Source organism: Protopterus annectens, chromosome 11.part0 (assembly GCF_019279795.1).
Source record: "Protopterus annectens isolate FY-2018-M chromosome 11.part0, PAN1.0, whole genome shotgun sequence".
Taxonomy (NCBI): domain Eukaryota; kingdom Metazoa; phylum Chordata; order Ceratodontiformes; family Protopteridae; genus Protopterus; species Protopterus annectens.
The window spans coordinates 199,438,410-199,460,026 of NC_056745.1; the positions used below are offsets into that span (position 1 = coordinate 199,438,410).

Genomic DNA, 21,617 nt, shown 5'->3' on the forward strand with positions numbered 1-21,617 from the left:
TGGGATGGAAGCAGATAAGTACCTTTTCTGATCCCCCTAGAACGATCTGGAATCCCAAGACTGATGTTTATTGACCTGACCTTTGTTGCCGGTAAAGGGGCAGAGGGAAGTAGGCCCTTTAGGACCAATTTGGCCCAATACTCTTTAACAGCCCTGGACCCAAACCTATCACAAACAGAACATGTGTAGTCCAGGTGCGATGCTCTGAAACAATAAATACATCTATCATGTGCATCCTGCGATGGCAACTTATACCTGCAGGCAACGCATTTCTTAAAACCTTTCTCCACAATGGACAAAAAACACACTATTAAGGCAAAAATCTAAAAAACTACAAGTACGCTACTACTACTACTACTGCTACTACTATACTAAACCTTACTACTAATGCACTAACTAAGCTAAGAGATCACACACAACACAACAAACAAGACCACAAAAGGCAGGAAGCCCATCTATAGAATAATATTCTGAAGTACAACCACCTATCTATCTATCTATCTATCCATCAAAACACTAACTACACTAACACTAAAGGTAAGAGATAGCAATATATAGAACAAAAAATGAACTGTAATAAACTTTCCGAAAGGATACACGAAGAGGAGCTGGATTGAGCTGCTGACAGGAATGGTGGTAAACTAGAGCTGAGGAGTATGGTGATGAGCAGAGGATTAAGGGTAAGGGATGTGACGCCTTGTGAGTTTGAAGTCTTAAGAAACTGGATGGTGTGGGATCCAATTCAAATCTGATAACCCACAGGTTGAAGAAAGATGAAGCAGACAACCTCAGATAAAATACTAAATTCTGAATGGTACAAAAGAATTACCCAAATAAAGTCCCATCAAGGAGGATCCTCACATTTAGATATTTGGCTTTGTAGAAGCTTCAGCTCTGTTTTTGAAAGCCTAGCATTTGATTACTTGTGACATCAACCAACTAGCAGTCTAATGGCGACTTTCTATTCAGGAGACTCTCACTTTCATTCCAACAAGGGCAGGAGTGAGGAACAGTGAAAACAACCACTGTAACACAGTGACTAAAACATATCTACATTTTTGTGGCCTAATCCTTTAGCCCTCCTCAAGGCTCAATCATGCAAGTTAATCAGATTTTAAACATGGACATTCCAATGTCTGGAGTCTAAGCAGCTGCCTTCCTGGTTTCTTGGAAGCGCTCACTCAAATCAGGAGAACCCCCTCCAGCACTGCAGTGGTCTCTTTCTGTAACAGGACAGCTTCCCACACTGCTAGTGTCTACCATCGTTGCTGTAAGGTTACCATCAACTACCTTTTGGCCACTGACGTTTGCTGCTCCCCCAAAAAATATTTGTAGGGAATGTTCTTCTGAAAGTGGCAACTGACCACTGTTTAGGTATTCCCACCATTATCTAGATGCACTCAGCAGAGTGCTCTCACTACAAATTTGAGTTTCCCAGGTCTGTCCAGCCACTCCAGCCACAGTCCTGGCCATCTGACCCAACTCATTACCAAACAGTGAACAGCTGACAGCTTAGTACCTCTTTTTGATCCAAGCTTCCATAACATACTGCTTTACGTCTGATGTTACAACACAGTCAAAATGAATTATCTCTGTCCCATGGTATTCTAGTGCCAAGTCCACTTAAGAATAGTAGTGTTTTCAGACAGTGCTCATACAGAACAATCCATGACTAGCGTAAAAGTCCAAAACAATTCTCCACTTGAGTTCTGATCAGGCAAGATTTTCCTCTTAATCACGTCTCCCACTTATTTCCCTTATCTCCCTCACAAACAGTTGAAAGTTCCAAAAAGAATTACAGAATCCCTTGGTGGTACCCTATAGAGCACCACATTCATGGTTTCTAGGATGGAACACTCTGAAGAGCTGTTAAGGTGCATATACACAAACCACAAATAGAGTTTTCCTTTCTGCAAGTCACAGGCACAATAAGATGAACCTCTCTATTAATACTGTAAATACCAACTGAACTGTACTCAGTCAGGGGCTTGTTTACATCTCCACATCTACTTGGAAACTTCCCAAGGATCATCTCTATAGTAGAAGGGAGACCACCCCACTCAAACTCTCATTTCAGAACTAATGTTGTGTGTAGAGGTAAGAGCACCTAAATTGCCAGCCGGTATATTTTAACTTCCAGCAAAAACGTCAAATCGTTCCCCAGAAGTAAGGTGCACTTCATGCCCTTAGAATCAGTTCCAAAGCCACGGTCTAATTCATCTTAATCTGTCCTACTCCTGGCTTGCCACTTGACTGGTATTGTACTTGACCCCTATCTCACATCATATTAGTGGTATGCCCACAACACCATGCAGATTATTCAGTCAGTTGCCAAGCAAGAAATGTAAGTTTCTTGTGGATAACCATTTCCCTTCCTTTATTGTCCCCTTCAAACATTTTAATGTTTTTAATTAATCTTCTTTTAAAAACGCAGATGTAACTCAAAGAATTTATGGGACTGGAATTACTTGTAAGGTGTCCTGATTTTGGTTTAATAATGTAATTAAGATCTTGAGCACATGTATCTTGCAGCTGCTTGGTATAATACCAAACGCGTTTTTGAAACAATTTTTCCTTGAATAGGAATATGAATCTCTTTTTATGCCAGAAGTTAAAAGGTCCACTGACATGAATGGGATTCAGACATTAAATCTTGTATTATTTATGTCACAAATCAGAATGATGCGACTCTATGACGGACTTCTATGCTGAAATAGAACATCTCTCAAGAAAGAGAAGGTCAAAGGTCCAGATGTACTGGGTACTACTTCAAACCTCTTCCTCCCCATATTTACAAAGTGTGTATTACAGTGCTTACTGAGTACTGGGTACTACTTCAAACCTCTTCCTCCCCATATTTACAAAGTGTGTATTACAGTGCTTACTGAACTTTTTAATGTGCTGAATAGGTCTATGTCAAAATACTGACAGACCATAATACTGAATTTAAATCATCGAACCGTCCCTTTCAATGAAATGCCAGTACTACCTGAGATCAGGAGTTTATCATTTCACTAATGTGAAGTGATCTCAGAGTTGGTAATCTACAATATGCAGCATGTGTGTGTGTGTGTGTGTGTGGGGGGGGGGTGCTGGGAAGCTTGTCCTGTAAAGAGCCATTTTGTTTTACTAGCAATTCATTGACAAGATGGTTTGATGATTTAGATTTAAAATTTGATACTGTGTCATTCGATATTGTGGTCTACAGATATTTTTATACAGACTCATGCTATGTCTAGCAGATAAGTTCAAGGAAGAGCCTTATTCTGATGAAAGTGATTACCCTAATAAGAAATAGCCAGGTACGAAGGTAATGTCTTGGTCAGAGAGATGAGGAAAAATCAAATAATATTTAGTATAGCACACTGCCACATTTTTCTGGGTTTCATGCTGCAAGCAAAGAAAGAGTGTCCTCTTTTATAAAAGACCGGATTAGAGGTCTGTATTTTGAGGGCAAGCTGCCTACACGTAGACTGTACGGAAGGGTTTCATTTTCAGCAAGAAGGGATTTGAAGTGCAGTTCTTTGCTGAGATGGAAAACTCCTTTCTGATAAAAATGGATCTAATAAGTAACTTATCAGGCAACCCTGTGCCTATGGTGCAAGGGCGCCCTTTCCATTAAAGTCCTATTCTGATGTCTTTTCTAGAGTTGGCAACTCCATATTTGTTAAAATGGCTAACTGTTGAAGAGATGTTTACAAATGGGACACAGGTTATCAAAACCTGAAGGTATTACTGCTCAATGCCAGGTGTCTTAAAAGAAAACTACAGTCTCAGCAAGCTCTTCTCACCCTGGAAAATGAAGACGTTTGTGCAGTTATGGAGACATGATTTAAACCGTGGAGAGACCATTGCAGTGAAAGGTTATAGTACATTTCACATATTTAGACCAGCTACTGCACAGAAAAGGACACAAGGTGGAGGTGTCTATCTTCATCGAAAACAGTCACACATCATAAATGGTAAAGCAGTATGTCTCATCAGAGCTTCTCCAGGTCCAGCTCACCATTACTGTATTACTGCAAGCTACAGATCCACCCCCCCATGACCCAGAATATTAATTATGCATACCTTAGCCTACTGCAGTCACTCACCATTGAACCCAACACTATAGTCCTGGGTGACAAACTACCCCACTACAGACTGGGAAACAAACATCTCCCAATATGCAGGCCCAGAGTTTCCTGGGCTTTGTCAAAACAAATGTTTTGGACCAGATTGTCCTTACACCAACCAAGGGTGTCAACATCCTTGATCTGATCCTCAAATATGTGGCAGCTTTGTACCCACCAGTGTGTAATGCCCTCACTTGTCAGATCAGATCATAAAGCATTCTCCCTTAAAATTAAGCTAGAAATATGACTCCATCTAACCCTCATATGTTTAGGAAATATGCCAAAGCAAACCTCTTATTACTGAGTGATACCATGGAAAAATTTCACCCCCCCCCAACTGCACAAACTCCACTGCCTATGCGGAAGTGTATACAAATGCCCTATACCATAATGTAAGCAACTGCATTGTGGCAGTGGTACACACTCGGAATAAACTTAGAACCATCTCAAACAATAAACCACCTCGGTGGAATTCCAGTAACAACAAACTCTACAACAAAAGGAAGAACACCATGACCAAACTGAAAAAGGGCAATGACTAGCAAGGCAAGAAACCCCTCATAATCCACCAAAGCCAAATCTGAGGCAAAGATAGGCCAAAGGCAACCATAAAGCCTCCTACAGCTAAGTCCGCAACCACAAAAGTACTTAATTGTAAATGGTACCAGTTAAATGGAACAAGAGGATATACTGAATCTACAGACTGATAAATTTAGCTCCAATTTCACCCCACTTCACCCACTCAAACCCCCCCCAAGAAAGGGTTCCTATTAAAAGACCGAAGACGCATTCGAAAATAAAAGACTGAAACGGCAAAATATTGAAGTGGCATGTAAGCGAATTCTTTCCCTGGTACTTTGCCATTTTCGGCACTGTAGTGCGGTCTCGGAGTTGGTATATTTAAGTAGGGGGGTTGGGGTGTGTAAAGCCCCCCACATAATGTAATGTTATAAAGTGTTTTCTTTCTTTTTTTTTTTGTTGGAACAGCAATTTTTTTTCCCTTGGAAAAAAATCGCTGTTCTGACAGTTCGATATTGTAAGCTTTCGTTTACATAGGGTCGATTAATCAGAGTTCACTTTTTTAAGCGTTCGGTGATGTAATATAGACCCCCAAGAAATACTCTCATATATAATGCTCCCAGCTATCATTAGCCAACAAATCTTCCATGCACTCTCCAAGACAAACAAAATGCATCTGTGGGCCCCTGATATGAAGCATGACATATCCAGCCCACTAGAACCACTGTTCAACCATAGTCTCCAAACTGGTTTTATGCCCAGCAAATGGAAGCATGGATCAGTTATTCTTCTGCACCCATTTACTGATCTGGGCAGCTACTGACCCATATGTCTGACTAGTCTCATTTGAAAAGCCATGAAAATAATTTTCATGCAGATTATAAAAACATAGGGAAGCTTCAGACACTGAATCCAACACAATTTGGATTCACTGAGGCAGTTTGTGTCTGCTCAACCTACTAAGACTTTTTCAAGAGAGTCACCAAAGCCAAAGACAAGGGCAAAATGGTGCACAGTGCCTATCTTGACCAGGCCAAGTTACTCAACACTATTCCTCATTTGGGTATCATCAACAAACTCACAAAACTAGGAGTAAACCCCTACTCCACCTGTGATAGAACACAAGAAGTCAGCATACGGGAAGCGTCCTCAAAAGAAGAACAGTCACCAGTGGAGTCCATCATGGCTCTGTGCTTGGGCAACTCCTTTTTGATATTTATTTTTCAGAGGTCCATGATGATGTAACAGCTTCTGGTTGACAGAGTTTGCAGATGAATGCTCTGTCACCTCAAAATAACTATATGACCCTTGGAAATGCATCTTGTCATGTATAAATAGGAAAATAAAGCCAGCCCTAACTATTTGTCCTCGTGTACTGTATCCACTCATTTACAGATGGGAAAATATAGCTAGGCTTAAAAAGGCCACCTAGGGCCATTTGCATAGTAATCATCGAAGTGCCTAAAATAGAACACCACCATCACAGGAGGGTTAGGCTACTCACAATAAAAATGCCCGCATAGCCAGGATGTTAAGGAAATAAACAACCATGATGCCTACTTTTTGAAAGAGCTCTCCAACACCCCACCCCCCTAGGATGGCTTCCATCCATAATGGAATTTTATATTTTCCACCTGGAGAATGAATAGACTGTCCATAAAGGGAAGCTTGATAGTAAGCAGGAAGAGTTGGAAAGGTATTAAAAAAAAAAAAAAAACTTGGTTTACCTCTGGAGTACCCAGCTGTACCACTGTATCTGGATAACTAGGAAGGAACTGGAAACTTGTTTCAGGAGAGATCCAGATGGCTCCCTGTTCAAATTCAAGTGACACATTAGAAAAGCAGAACTTTAAGAATTAATGGGTGGATTATATGCTACATCCAACATTATAGCATCTCAAAGTATTCTCCCTTTTCTGAGCTACAGTTATACATGTCAAGGTTGTGAGGGGAGGTATAAAGCGCCACTAAAAATGGGAAGTTTTATAATTTATTTTTGTTGTAATCATTATATTTTTATTAAAAGAGTTGTAACTTGCTGTATTGGATCTCATTTCTGAGAGGAAGCACCTTTAGTTCATTCAACTCTTTAGGAATATGAACTGCTGAAATTATGTCCTTGTCGATGGCCCAGTACCAGACAAGCATCGCTTCTTTTCACAAAGGTATTATCTTATGCCCCAACTCTTGCTCTGATACCACACAGCAGACTGCCTGTCTGAATAAAGAAATGCAGGTCCTGGAAGCAACTGTACTAGGAATACTACTCCAAACTCCAAATGGTTGATCTGAAGACCTCTATTCAGGAAAACCACATTCCCTGCTCTCCATGAGAGCACCGCCTGCAAGCATATCTGCTGTCAAGATATGTGACAGGCTTGGCTGCCAAAATGGAAGACTCCCCAGCAGAATGATTGGGAATGACCAATTTTTCCATGGCCTGGCAAAAAGGTTCTCAACTACAATGGATCAATGAGTAGACAGCAGCTCAGTAGCCATTGACATGACACCATACAGTTCACTTAGCACCCACTTTCACAAGTGTAAACACAATGAAGATTACGACTTGTGTCACTCTCAAAAAAACGTAGCAGAACCTGATCCTAGACCCTGTGCTGCATCCTTATCCAAAAGGTCAACACCGTGGGCTCTGGACGCTCTTTCCAACAGCTGGAATAACTCAACCAAAAAACAAAAATCCACTGAATGGAGCTGTATTCCCTCTGAAAGAATGTCAAAACCAGTTGATAAAAACAACAGTCTTTATTACCAAAGTATACTCCAAGTATAAGCGCTTTCATCTGCCGACATGCAGACTTTATCAAATACATAGTCCAGTTCATTAAGCACCTTTATAATTAAGCAAATAATTAATTTTTAAAGTGAAATTACACTAATATACAATTCAAATTACATACTTGCAAAATTTTAAGAATGTGATGTTATCTCATAAGACTTCCGCTCTGGCAACTAAATGGGCTTTATAGAAGCTAATTCATTAATCCCAGGTGATTCACATGCATTTAAACGCAACTGTCATCGCAGTTCACATTCCTCAATTTTATTATGCCAATTACCCCCTCTGGCATTTTTCTCCACCATTTCTAAAATCCCAAATCTATATGCAGTAAATGAGGGGAAAATTAATGTGTGTTTATACAAAGCGTTGTTAACATTGGCAGTTCTTATAGCATACAAGTGTTCATATATTCTTCTTCTAAGAACCCTCTCAGTTTTCCCGATGTAACAGCTGGAATAAGTAACACTGGAGAGTATTTATCATGACCAGATTACGGATTTCCTCTGAACAGGAATCAGAGTGGACTTCCGCCAATTTGTAACCAAATAAACTACACAATAGAAAATAACCTCCAGGAGGAAGGAAGCCACATCAATGTATAAAGACTTTTAAAACTATTTAATACAAAGAAAATACACAAAGTTAAGCACTTTCATCCTGTTCATGTGTTGCAGGACTTCATAAGAACAATTGTAGAAAATACAAATCACCTTATATAACCACTCAAATTAATGATTAACTTCTTAAAGGGACAACTCTAAAACACATCAAAATGGTAGTGCAACCACTCAAAATTCAGTTACCCAGACTTGTGAAGTCATGAATAAAATAAGGCAAAAAATAACAAAAAAACAAAGTTAAAACTTAGCATTTCATGCCATGATAAAACAAACAGTAAAATATTATTATTATTATTAAAAAATCATGGTATATATAAAACCAGTTAGGCTAATCTGAATCTGATAAATATGCAAACTTATAATTTCACTGCCTGTATGTTTAACACAGAGACTAGTGAAAACTTTTCATTCAAAGCAGGTGGATAGGAAACATTTTGTCTGCCCTGCCACAGTAACTCTCTATATTCAACTTTTGTTTTCCCAAGTGCCAGCCCTAGGATAGGGCTTTAGTATTCACAAAATAAGAAATACAAACTTATCAAAACCACTGCATACCATGGAGTGCTTGTATAATGCGTTCTTGGAATTCCACTTCACAATATCATAGCAAAGTTCGTAAACTCTTAGTGCCCATTCTGTTTTTCCAGCATAAAAAGATTCGCACCTGGCACAAACTGCCAAGTAAAGCAGTCCTTTACTATGGTTGTTACCATGTGTGGTTATCAAACTAGTCTCCTATCGGTTTTCAGTGAATACTTGTCCCCATTAAAAATATATGGGCATTATTCATAATGGCCATACTTGTGTATTCCTGTTTTGACAATAAAACTGCTTTCTTTATAACCAGAATTCATTTCTGAAATGAAGGGAATCATTAGCTTTAAAAATAATCCAATTTTAGTGATAATTTAACAATATTACTGCCCATATTGTAAAACTAATGCTATCTCAAATTTCCTATCAGCGAAGAGACTTTGTTTTGTTGTTGCTGTTTATACACTGACAACGAACTCCCCAAGAACGTTGGAGAACAAGTCTTTCTCCTCCCATGAATTTCTTTACTAATTTCTAATATCAATTTCCTGGGATAAACCTCGCTCAAAATATGTCAGATAAAATTTTTCACTTAGAGTCAAAAATTATCATCTGATACCATATTAGCTAGACAAACATAAATTGTCCTTTTTCTAATCTTTTTTTTTTCAACTTAAAAGGGTGAAAACTCTGAAAATGCAAAGTAGATGAAAAGTGATCTTCATTTTTGTAAACAAGCACATCCAAACAGGTAACGCTGACACTGGTAACATTGTATGCAAATTTCAAAAATTCTATAGTCTGGTGTTAATAAGTGCAGAAGAGCTTCCAAATGTTCTTGTGAACCAACAGGAGAAAGACACGGGGCCTCCAAACTGCTCTTATGGCATTCTTAATGTCTGGCTCCAATGGTGGGATAATCCAAGATTCCTTAGTCTTCTTCCCTAGCAACTGACAGGAAATTTTTGGGGCATGGGAATGGGGTGCAAGGCCAGCTTAAGCTATTCCTCAAAGGGCTGAATACCTCTCCAAAGGAAGATGCCTTAGAGAGACAGTGGTTTCTAAATCATCAAAAATCCTTACAGAACCCTCAGGGTACAGGAGTAGCATGCTCACTGCTACTGTAGGTGTGGGTTTTTGAAGAGGCCTGTGCATGGACTTGTACCAGATGTCAGAGGATTGGAAATTAATGACAAAATGCACCAACTGCATGAGGTGGGGAGGAGGCTGCCCTGGACCTGAGGCAAGCTTCAGACCATGCTCTGTAATGGTACACTCCCACAGCAGCAACTCTAGCTCCCAGCAGTCAAATATACTCTGGATATCCAGGACTTGAAACACAAGCTCTGGTGGGGAAGGCCAGATGGACCATTCTCGACTGGAGCCTGCTGGCTCACCTAAGTCTGAACAGTTGATCCTATAAGGAGAGTCACTGATTCCAAGCGCCCTCACTACATGACCATATGACCAAAGTAACCAATCTTCAACATCAAGCCGGTTGTTCATGATTTCCAGCTGGTCATTTAAAAACAGTACTGCAAAAGAAACTCTGAATACCTCTGAAGGGTTGAAGTCAAGGGCACATCTCTCCAGTCACCAAGGGCCTGATCTCTTGTTCAGCAAGGACTAGCTCACAATCAGCAGGGTCTGTGACACAGTCAAATACACTTAGCTCCAGAAGATTCAAGACTGGGTCTAGTCTCCAACTGCTTTACTTAGGGCAATGCTGCAACTTATGTCTGGGACTATTAGGAGGATTCTTGTTATGACAGGCTAAGAGCTCTTAAATGTTGCCATGTTCAGTGGAACAACAGTATTTTCCTCCTTGGAAGTCAAGCAACCAGCTGATCCTTCAGCAGTTGGGGTGTCTGTCAGTGTCACAATTTTTTCCTGGTACACTACAGAAGATACTGGTTTGGGTCTGAGCTGATAGTTTTACAACCAAAAAGACATGTTATGATACTCAGGCATACAAACATGGGGCTTTACCATTGACAGTAAGGACTTGTGTCCAAATTGTGTTTGAAGCAAAAAGGAACTGGAAAATTTGAGGGATCAGTTCACTCAGGCAGCTGGCATTTTACGTCACAGTATGTGTCTGCTGGGTTCATAGCCTTTCCGAAAAATGGAATTTTGCTGAACAAGGCCAGATACTGAATGGTGCAGAAGAACTAACTAGCCTTAAGGATGGCCCTTACCATTAGATCTAAAAATATTGCAAGACTTCAAGGAAACAAGCAAGGGCTTATATGAGTGAGAAAGCCACAGATATACTACCAGGAGACACCACCGAAGATCAGTTGTTGCAGTGAGTTCTGCAATGCACTTCTCTGTTCTACTTGGTCACTTGCAGTGGGTTAGAGTCCTCAGCAATAGAGCACACAAGGAAGACAACTGAAGAAAAAGAAAAATGATTATCATCAGGAAAAGCTTCTCGCGTAAGATACCTGTACTAGAAGAATTCAGCAGCATTTTATAACTCTGAAAATCACAGACAACTCATACAACAGCAGTATAAGTACTCAGATTATGGTAGATACATCTGGATCTGCATTCTGCATTTATGTGCAGGTCAACCAAAACGGAGACAAAAATGCAAGAAAAGACAGAAAGCATCCTGAAATGTACAAGTTCATTAAAGAGTCTGATATTTAGAGTGGGACACATCCCTATCTTCTCCTTGCCTAAAACACAGACAGACTCATTTTTGACAGAAGACACCAAGAGTTGTACAAACAATTTAAATGGCAGTCTAGACTCATATGACTACAGTGTAGTGTTAAAGCAAGACAAACACTGAAACAGTTTTGGTCAGTATCTTCTTGTATCTGGACTTATCAATGTACACCAAGAATCAGTCCCTTAGTGGCAGACTGCAGGAAATATGTTAGTCATGAATTCAAATACCTGCTCAACAGTTACATATGCATCTGTTGCAAAGCCCACTGCAATATGAAGACCTATTTACACCTGGTTAGAATATTAGAACAAAGATTACCAGGAAAAAGAATGCTAGCTGTATAAGACAAATGTCCATCTTCAGTAATGTAAGAATATAATTTCTAGGCATCAGGACTGCTATGGACTCATAGCTTTGGGGTTGCCATGCCCACACCCCTATCTGATCATGTTTCTCCTCTCGCAGATTTCCAGTTCTTTGTGGCATGCACAGATATGCTTTACTACAGAAAAAGGTAACCCTTAGAAAAAAAGAGAAAAGCAAACCAGCCATTTAAAGTACGCTGGTTTGCCTATCTCAGGTCTGAGGAAAGGGATGGTTAGGTGTAAATGTGTCACTGAGGAGGGATGCACTTCTTAGAGTTTGATAAATATATACTTTCAAATCTCTTAAGTGCTTTATCTTTAGCAAAATGTAGGGCGTTTTCCCTAGCAGTTCTGATTGGTCGGTCTCTGTCATAAGAATATTCCTTTGAAAGTGGTACATCAAAAGGATGACCATGCTTTGAAAGTGAAGTTGCATTTGCAATGTTTGATGAAAATGGTGAAGGCTGACCCATTAGCCAGTGCTCAAATATCTTCCACTGGAACACTGTACAAGAAAGCCAGGTTGACAGAATAACTCTAGATGCCTGATGCCCTTTCAGCAACTGATCTCAATGCCTGAATAACTGTGTTCTGTTAAGGTATAACTGTATTGTTTGTGACATCCATGTACCGCAGAAGGTATTTTCCTTTGATGACATAGCAGGGAAAGAACTGAATGTTAATGGACTGGATAAAGTTTGCCTTTGTGGCTGTCTTTGGCATGAAAGAGGAGCTGCTTTGGAGGAATACCCTTTTTGTTTAAGACCAGATGGGAGAATTGCAACACGTGTAACTCAGAAATCCTTCTTACTGAAGAAATGGCTACTAAGAAAATGTCTTCCAAGACAGTCATTTAAGGTCAGTCTTCATTGCTGACTGGAAAGGTGTCTAGGTGACGTTTTCTAAAACAAACGTTCCACAGTGGAAGTTGGATGCAGACTGGGAGCTTTAAAGATGCACCTCAAGAACTGACTTTACTAATCATTAGAAAGGTGAGGGGTGTGGCCTGCATGCCCTCATAAAAATTTAAGAGTACTGCTAAATGCATTTTTATAGATGAGTAGCTACAGCCTTTGTTAAAATGTTCTGCTAGGTGTTTTATTAATTTATACTTGTTTACTGGGACAGAACACTAATCTCCATGGAGTTTTTCAGAGCAAGCCTTGGAGCACTATCTGGTTAAGTGGTAGTTAATCAATGGAGGCTGAAGGAATCAAACAGTGGACCACTGGACAGCTGGATGACAGGAAAAAAGTTATGTACTCACCATAATGTTCCATCTGTGTTGCCATTTTCATTATTCCTCAACTTCTGGGTTCTGATCTGATCCTCAGATCCGACTAGGCTCTTTGAAAGCTTGTGGCGATCATAAAAGCTCTGAGCAACTGCCTTATCCACAATGCACCTCCCTCAACATACCAGATCTTGTTTGCTAGAGAGAATGACGAAAGAAAGGAGTACACAGAAATAAGCATATGAGACCATATCTGGCGCTGTACGGCTAAGAAGTGGCCAATTTAGAAGGAACACTAGCTCTTTCATGAGACCTAGGGCAAGGAGTTGATGGGAGGGGTGCTGAGGAAGAATGAAAATGGACAACACAGATGGAACGTTATCGTGAGTACATAACGTCTTTGTCCGATGTACTCAATTTTCATCCTATCCTTAATCTTTGGGATAGAGTCTCCAGCTAACTAAAATCCTCTGTGGACTCAAGGAAGAATACTCCTGAGCACCACTGAACCAAATGTAACCCTATGTCTTGAGATTAGGTCCAACTTGTAATGAGTCACAAAAATGTTGGGAGAAGCCCAAGTTGCTTCTGCACAAATGTCGTTCATGGAAGCTCTGTACTGAAAAACTGAAAATGTAGCCATGGCTCTGGTTGAATGAGCACATAATAGTTTTGGTAAGGCCATGCCTAATTTATTATAAACGAAATACACTCAACCATTTGGACAATGTTATCTTGGTGACAGGCTTTCCTATTTTAATGATAGAGAAGGAAACAAATAACTGATCTGACTTCCTGAAACTCTCAGGTCTGTGTAGGTGGACGTCTAATAAGTGAAGAATGTATTCACCTCTACTGGCGAAGTTAGGAAAGAAAACTGATAAAGTCAATAGACTTGATTAATATTAGTTTCAGAGATTACCTTTGGAAGAAAGGAAGGACTGGCTCATAACCTGACTCTGTTAATGTGAAAAATCAAGTAAGGTGATTTGAAGACAAGGCCTGAATGTCTGAAATTCTCCTAGTGGAAGTAATGGCAAATAGAAAAATGGTCTTCCAAGAAATATACTTAAGATCACATTTTGCAGCAGGTTCAAAGGGGGATTGATTAAGTTGTTGCAGTACCAAATATAGATCCCATCAGGGAGTTGGATCTCTGAAAGGGGGTCTTAGAAGGAGAGTACCTCTCAAGAAAGTTTTGCATAGTCTATGTGAAGCAACAGGGATTCAGTCAACCAGTCAAAACCCATATGAAAATCTGAAATGGCTGCTAGTTGGACTCTGACTTTAGAGGAGCTGGTCCTTCCTTGAAGATCATTGTTAAGAATTCCAGAATAGCATGTAAAGGAGCTGAAGAAGGGTCTAAGTCAGACTGATAGGCCCAGCAAGAACATTTTTTCCACTTACTAGAATACAACTTTCAAGTGGATGGCTTATGGGAAGATAAGAGGATCTGTCGGACCAGGGAAGAGAGCATAGATTGTCTAGCTATTATTGAAACTGGAGAAGCCAGGCAGTCAGCCTGAGAATGGACGAGTTTGGAAGGGCCACTCCTGTCAGGTGAGATAGGAGGTCTGGAACTGGATCCAGAATCCAGGGCCAATGAATCAGGTGAGGCCAAAGGAAGGGGAACCAAATCTGTTAAGGCCAATAGGGTGCAATGAGGATTACTTTGCTCTTCAACATGACAGGCCTTCTGTAGAGATTTGGTGATCAGGGGAATTGGAAGAAAGGCATAAAGGAGATCTGGGGGCCAATTATGAATGACAGCATCCCTCAGTGACTCCCTCTGTGGGAGATGAGGGCAAAGTAGCTGCTGCATTTGTTGTTTGGGGGGAGGCAAAGAGATTGCAGTAAAGTTAGCCCCACTGAAGGAAAATCGTGTCCATCACTTTTGGGTTGAGGGATCACTCATGAGGCAGAAGAATGTGGGCAGTCCCTGGAATGTGCACTGCAACTAGAAAGCAGTTCTTAGCACTTCTCAACACAAGGGGAAGATCTGGCTCCTCCCTGTTTGTTGATGTACGACATCACTGACATGTTGTCCATTTGGATCACATTCATTACTAGGGGAGACTTGTTTGAAAGGCTTGCAACACAAGAAGCACAGCTTTCATCTTTAGGATGTTGATATGCAGATTAGCTTCCACAGGGGATCAAGTGCCTTGAACAGTCCTTCCCAGGTAATGCCCCCCAACCCCAGCTGAGAAGCGTTCGAGGTCACTATGGCCTTGGGTTGGGAAGGGTGAAAGGATGGCCTTGTAGAACCTGGTCTGACTCGATCCTCCAGTTGAGATCTCTCTTGCAAGTCTGGGTGATGAGAATTCTGGTTGACATGGGATGATGAAGAAATGACCATTGAGTAGCGAGCATTCACTGCAGAATCCTTATGTGGAATCTGACTAGAGGAACTAGCGTTATTGCTGCTGCCATAGATCCTAGAGCTTGAAGGACCAAGTGGGCAGAAATGTCGGTGCTGCAGATTATTTTCCTTACTTTGGTCTTAAGGTCTGGACTCTGGGAAGGGGGATTGAAGCAGTCATTGTCTTTGTGTTGAAACGTGCTCCTATTGTCCAAGTATTGAGTTAGGTCTAACAGAGACTTTTTGTAATTTATGGTGATTCCTAGACAAGCACATGTGCAGAGAAAGTGATCTCTTGCTTGCATTACTTGCTGCCTGGTTGGGGCAGTAATGAGCCAGTCATCGAGATGCAGAAACACTCGGTATCCTTGCAGTCTCAAGTGAGCTACTACTACTTCCATGCATTTGGTGATTATCCTAGGGTCTGTGGTGAGACTGAAGGGCAAAACTCTGAATTAGTAATGACTAGCTCCCAACCGGAAGCGTAAGTACTTTCTGGAGTGCCTGTTCATTTTTATGTGATAGTACATGTCCAGAAGGTCTACTGAGCACATCCAATCATTTTTTTCCAAGAACGGGAGTATGGACTGAACGGTGACCATCTGAAACTTGGTTTCCATACTGATTTGTTTAGGCTGGTGAGATCCAATAGTGGTCTCCAGTCCCTGGTTTTCTTTGGCACTAAAAAGAATTTTGAGTAAGTTCCAGATTCTACTTGGTGTGATGGGACTTCCTGAATGACTCTTTTGACTAGCAGCTTTTGAATTTGATCGCTGCTTGTTCCTGCTGACTGGGTGAAACATTGGGGAATCTTCTTGATACTGGAGGAGATTGGGAAAATTGCATTACATAGCCTCTGGATATAATCCTCTGCATCCAGGTATCTGTTGTTAATTCTAGCCTGGCTCTCTGGTGCAGGGATAATTGACCCCCGATTGCCTCCAGAGGTGGATAGTCAGATAATCGGGCCTCCATTCAGGAGCGCTGGAAGGACCTATCAGAGAAGGAATCTCTGGATCCTCTGTTTTGCAGGCCTCCTCTGCCATGAGGGTGGTGTCTATCGTTGAGTCCCCCTCTACCCCTAGGTGAACATCCACCATGTGTGTCCTGGAAGGGGCCCTGGGACTTTCTGAACCACACTTTCACAGTACATCGCTGATTCCTGGAAAAGGATTGTTGAGGAGTGGAAAAATGTATGCTCATGGCTGACAGGGTCTTTCCATCCTTTTCAAACCTGGCTAAAGTCTCTCTAACTTTGGGGCCAAACAGTGACGCACCGTCAAAGGGACCATTGACAAACGACCCCTCAAATAAGCGCATCCAATCCTTTGGTAGGTGAAAGATTATGTTTGCCTTTTTGAGTACTGGAGCTACAGCGTCTGTGTTGTCCCATGCTACCTTGGTGGCATTTCTTATGATGTCCACCAAGGATGGGCCCACCCAGAAAGACTAACATAACTACAAGGCTTCTGCAGCCTCCTTTGCACTGAAGAGATGGGGACCAGTTTTTGTCTCAAGTATTAAATTGAGAAACTCTATACATTCTGGATTGTCTGCAGCTCACACCACTCACAACAGTCAAAAAGGGAAGGGGGAATAGCCCTCAGGCCTGCACGCTAAGGGGAACGGGAAAAAAATGAAAGCTTTGTAGCTACTGCTGAAATTACTTATATATATATATATATATATATATATATATATATTTTGCATTTCTGTTTATTTGCTTCTTTAGCTGATGCTCATTAAAAATCCACATTTAGGTTGTGAAAAGCAAGATGGAGGTAATTTCGTTTTTCTAGCAATGCTTCACAGCAGCTTAATATGCTACCATGAAGCAGAGGACATATATACTAGGCCTTTATAAGCCTAGCCAAACAACCCAACTGGACTGTGTCCCAATGTATCATAGGTATTTATTAGGAGCGGATATGTTAGTTATGAAGTTTCTAAAGGTTATGTGTGTGTGTGTGTGTGTGTGTGTGTGTGTGTGTGTGTGTGTGTGTGTGTGTGTGTGTGTGTGTGTGTGTGGGGGGGGGGGTATGTTAGTTTGGGCATTACTGTCTGCCTCTGTCTATCAGAGACATGGAGGACAGACCCAAGGCGAGTTTCCGATTTCCAATCCTTTGGTCATGTTGCTGGGCTCTCCTCGTACATTTATTCCGCACTGGAGGATGTCTGTTCTCCAACTGTATTATTTTATTAATATTCTGCCCATTTCCTAAGGAAGACCAATACACCAGAGAAACAGATCACAACTTTGTACAGAATATAGAGAGAATTATAGGTGGCATTCTGCTTTTTTATGCTTTATGAAACTAAAAATTAAAACTTTAAATTATTTTATGTAAAATATAAACAAAACATTCTAAAGCTTAGACAATTACATTTAACTTGAGTATGGTATAAATTCCACTTTATATAAAATAAAACAATACCAGTTTGGCAATGGAGAAAAGAAATAAGTGCATGGTCCTATTATCCTTGCAAGGTAACCCTGATTAGAAGGATTCCTTTATTCTTCCATACATTTTAGTTAAATTGTATTTCATAAGGGGCACATGAAAATAATTTACTTGGGTGGCAAAAGCCAGGGTACTTATTTGGCTAGACTTATATAGGCCCTAGGGCCAATAGCCCAGTACCTACCTATGAACCTATAAATACTTCACAAGCATTTGCTTTCAGCTGTAAGAAAGTAGCACTGGAGTATGCCCATCTCTCAGAATCACAAAATATTTCAGAGGAGATGGTGGAAATCAAACTTAGATCTGAAAAATTAGGTTATTCAGTCTGTTATTTTACATTCACCACTGAAATGACAATCATACATGCTCAAATCTATTGTTGAAAAGTCTACATACTGGAAAATAGACTACCTAAAGAGACATCATTCACATCACATTTACTATGACATGTGCAGATGCCTGAAGCTGGTGAAGAGTCCTTGGATTACTAGATACCCATATGCCACCCACAGGTAATACTCCAATGTGGATGAAATATTTTCTTCTACTGCTGCACATAATTCACAATGGAAGGGTGTACGTTTTTCCATCAAATGCCTGCTCAGTAGGTTCAACAATAAATAATCCCCTTTGGGACAAATGTGTAGAGAGTAAGTTGCAAGATTACCTAAAAACTCCATACATATAACAAGTGCTATGCTAGATAATTATAATTTTTTACAGCTTCAGTGTCTTTCTAACTCACTTCACTTAATACAGTTCCTGAAAGCAGGCACACACAAGCATTTTAAAAAGAAATTCAGTGCTGTGGTCAAAATAGCTGTCCCAGAAAAGCTGCAGGATAGACAGTTTTTAAATCAGTGCTTTAGTTACAAGATTGCAGATTTGTTTAATAACTCAACATCTTTTACAGGACATGCCTGGGGAGCCCTGCAAGTTCTTCATGAAGCCATTTAAAAATCACCGCAGGAGGTGCTGTTGTCAGCAAGTTAAAACTAATCAACTGTGCCTTATAAGTTCAGATCGCTTACCTACCTTTCTGCTGATCATACTCTTCTCACAGTACCGCTGGACCTGCAGGCAAAGGAAAAAAAAGTATAAAAAGGCATGTAAAAAGAAGAATCTTTAGGGGCATCAGTCCTACGTGCACTACTTTAAATTAGGCAAAAGAACACAAAACACAGCAGAAAAAAAATCTATTAAGTATGCACTTAAATCAATAAGCAGTTCGGCATAGAAGAGACGTTATGATACAGAAAAGAAATGATATAGAATGATGCATTCTGTAACCTTGAAGTGAAATGTCAAGCTGAAAGTACCACTAACTTCATCTATAAGCAGATTAACTCAGAGAAGCAATATAGTTTTGCTGTGCTAACCTCTCAGTAGTAAACAAATGAACAAAGGCACAGATGTTGTGACAGAGCAATTACAACAATGTGCAGTGATAAGTAGATTTATTGATGACTATTTACAGCAATTTGCATCCCTGTATATTTGCTTAGAAGATGAGGAGACCAACAGAAAGGAAGTAATATAGCACCTACTTTAACTTTTCATCATCAAGCCTCATACATTAACAAGGTAATTCACTGAACACGTAACCTCCAGAGACATTCAAAAGTGTGATAGCTGCTGACAAAGTCCTTTTATCCCTTTGTCAGTGGATCATCCTTACTGGATAGGAGGAATACCTGTAAAACAAAGGAATGGTAACTTCCTTCCTTAGTTCTTACATACAAAACATCGGAGAAAGTAAGACAGTGAGGATACTTCCCATGTGTTGAACAAAACCCTAACAGGGTAACTGTTTTATATTCTGAGACTTTTACGTCAGAGTCCTGGAATAGTGAGACTGAAGCCCAAGACTGCTGGGTGTTGGGAGTATTCCCTTTTATCTTAGGGGTGGTGATCCTGCAAACAGTATATACAAGTAGCAGTAGTAGACAGTGCAAGCCAACCACATTTAAATGAGAACAGAGATTCTTAGCATGTGCTGTTCTCCCTTAGTTATCACTAGCTATTGCAGGTTTCAGAATTGTAACTGAAGGCTCTTTAAAAGATCAACTAATGTAAAGATGGGATTATATGATCATTGCTTTGATAATCTACCTTATTAAGGATATGGAGGTGAATATATGTAGCTATCCAATGTCTGGCTGTGGGCCATCAAGGCATCTCACTGTAGGAAAACAACACAACTACTGACCCAAAGTGCAGGTGGAGGAATTGCTACTTAACAGAAGCAGCCATTTAGGACTTGCTCTTCAAACCCCACTGTGCCCACTAAAGATCTGGGCTGTAATACCTGGATGAAGCATTTGCAGTCATCCTCCTTATATCAGCACAGATATCATAAATACAGCTTCTCCTAAAGCATGTCTCCAACTTGCAACCGCTCTGGTGGAAATGGTTTTGACCAGGTCCTACAAGTTTTGTTCCAAGCAGAAAATAACACTTAGAAGTACAAAGACTCAGCAAAGACTTCATGATAAGACATTTGTGATTGATAAACATAACTGCAATCACAAAGGAGTGATAGCAATTAAATGTAAACAGCATTTAAAGTTAAAAAGTTAGTAAAACAAAATTGTTCATGTCTCCTGCTCACCCAATAGGGAAGGCTGCACCCACCAAGTCCCCACCTATTTATACACACATGCACACACATATGTATATGTATTATATATGCATATCACCCTGAGTTTGATGCATCTCAGGAAAAGAGAAAGCCACAGGTTACAGCAGCAATCTCAATCTTCCAGGGCAAGACCCAAAAGTCACACATAACAGTATCAATCACAGTGTGTTGACAAGTGTGGCACCCCCTCAAAGAACAAACACTGTCTGTTTTATCAACTGCATCACCCTATCTGCCATTAACAAAAGATGAAACAACTTGGTTTTCCTAATTTTCTTTATACACAGTAGATAATGCATGTTGCCCCAGATGTTGTTCTCCAATACATGTTTCGAGTTGTGATGGAGAGAATCAGACAGCATATTCACTTTGTTCGGGTAAAGTGTGACTCATGTAATCCAGATTGAGCTGGACAGATCTCTGCTTTTAAAAGCTCTGGAATGATTGTTGATACCAGAGGCATTCCTGCTTCACTCCAGAATATCAGGCCTTGCAAGTGGTACAGGAACATGCATGAGAGAAGTGCTGCGGATCTGGCAGAAGGCAATAGACTAGGACACCACTCTGACAGCCATTCATATTCCGTATGTACAAAAAAGGGTGCTAAAAAAAGACGTGGTAATTATCTTCTGAGTTTTTTTTAGAATGGGAGAGTGATTTTCATTGAAAAGTTGTAAGATAACAGTGAAAACTAGAACAGCTGAATGAGTGGTCACTGGCAAACAGTTAGCTTTTTATAGCTTGTATGCAACCTGTGAGTTGAACACTTCTGAACCACAAGAAAAACCTAGCCAAGCTAGTTTTCATTGTGTGATACCTTAAACATCCTGTAATTGAGGCCCATGGGATATATGCAAATGACCCCTTAAGGACATTAAGTGTTTCAGCTATATGGCTTCTGAATGCCCATGACTTTTTACTTTTTCTTTTTAAGTCTTTATGGGCACATTCAGGGCAATAAAGCCAAATGCATCTAGCTTTGGTTATGCATGTTTTGATCTTATGACCTTGTCAGTACAGCATAAGTGGATAGTTTGGTTATAATTTAGAAACACAGGATCTTTAAACCCAGCTGATGTCTCTAACCATTAAGGTGTCTGCAAAATCTCCCAATTAACATCCAAAGAGAAGAGTAAAAATGTCACACAGACAAACCAATTAGTAAAAACTACATAAAAAACCTGGCCAACGTAGCGTTTTCACTGTGTTGATACCTTAAACCTCGTGTAATAGAGACCCATTGGACAAATGCAAATGATCCTGTAAGGACATCAAGTGTTTC

At 40.3% G+C, this 21,617-nt stretch overlaps 1 protein-coding gene across 1 annotated transcript in view; it reads right to left on the bottom strand.

Annotated features, from left to right (window-relative positions):
* DDX11 (DEAD/H-box helicase 11) overlaps positions 1 to 21,617 on the bottom strand; it is a 1,280,855-nt gene that overhangs the window by 527,016 nt on the left and 732,222 nt on the right. Inside the window, exon 15 of the mRNA XM_044087617.1 lies at positions 18,730 to 18,768. Within this exon, the coding sequence (XP_043943552.1) occupies positions 18,730 to 18,768 (39 nt within the window). The remainder of the gene's footprint in view (positions 1 to 18,729; positions 18,769 to 21,617) is intronic.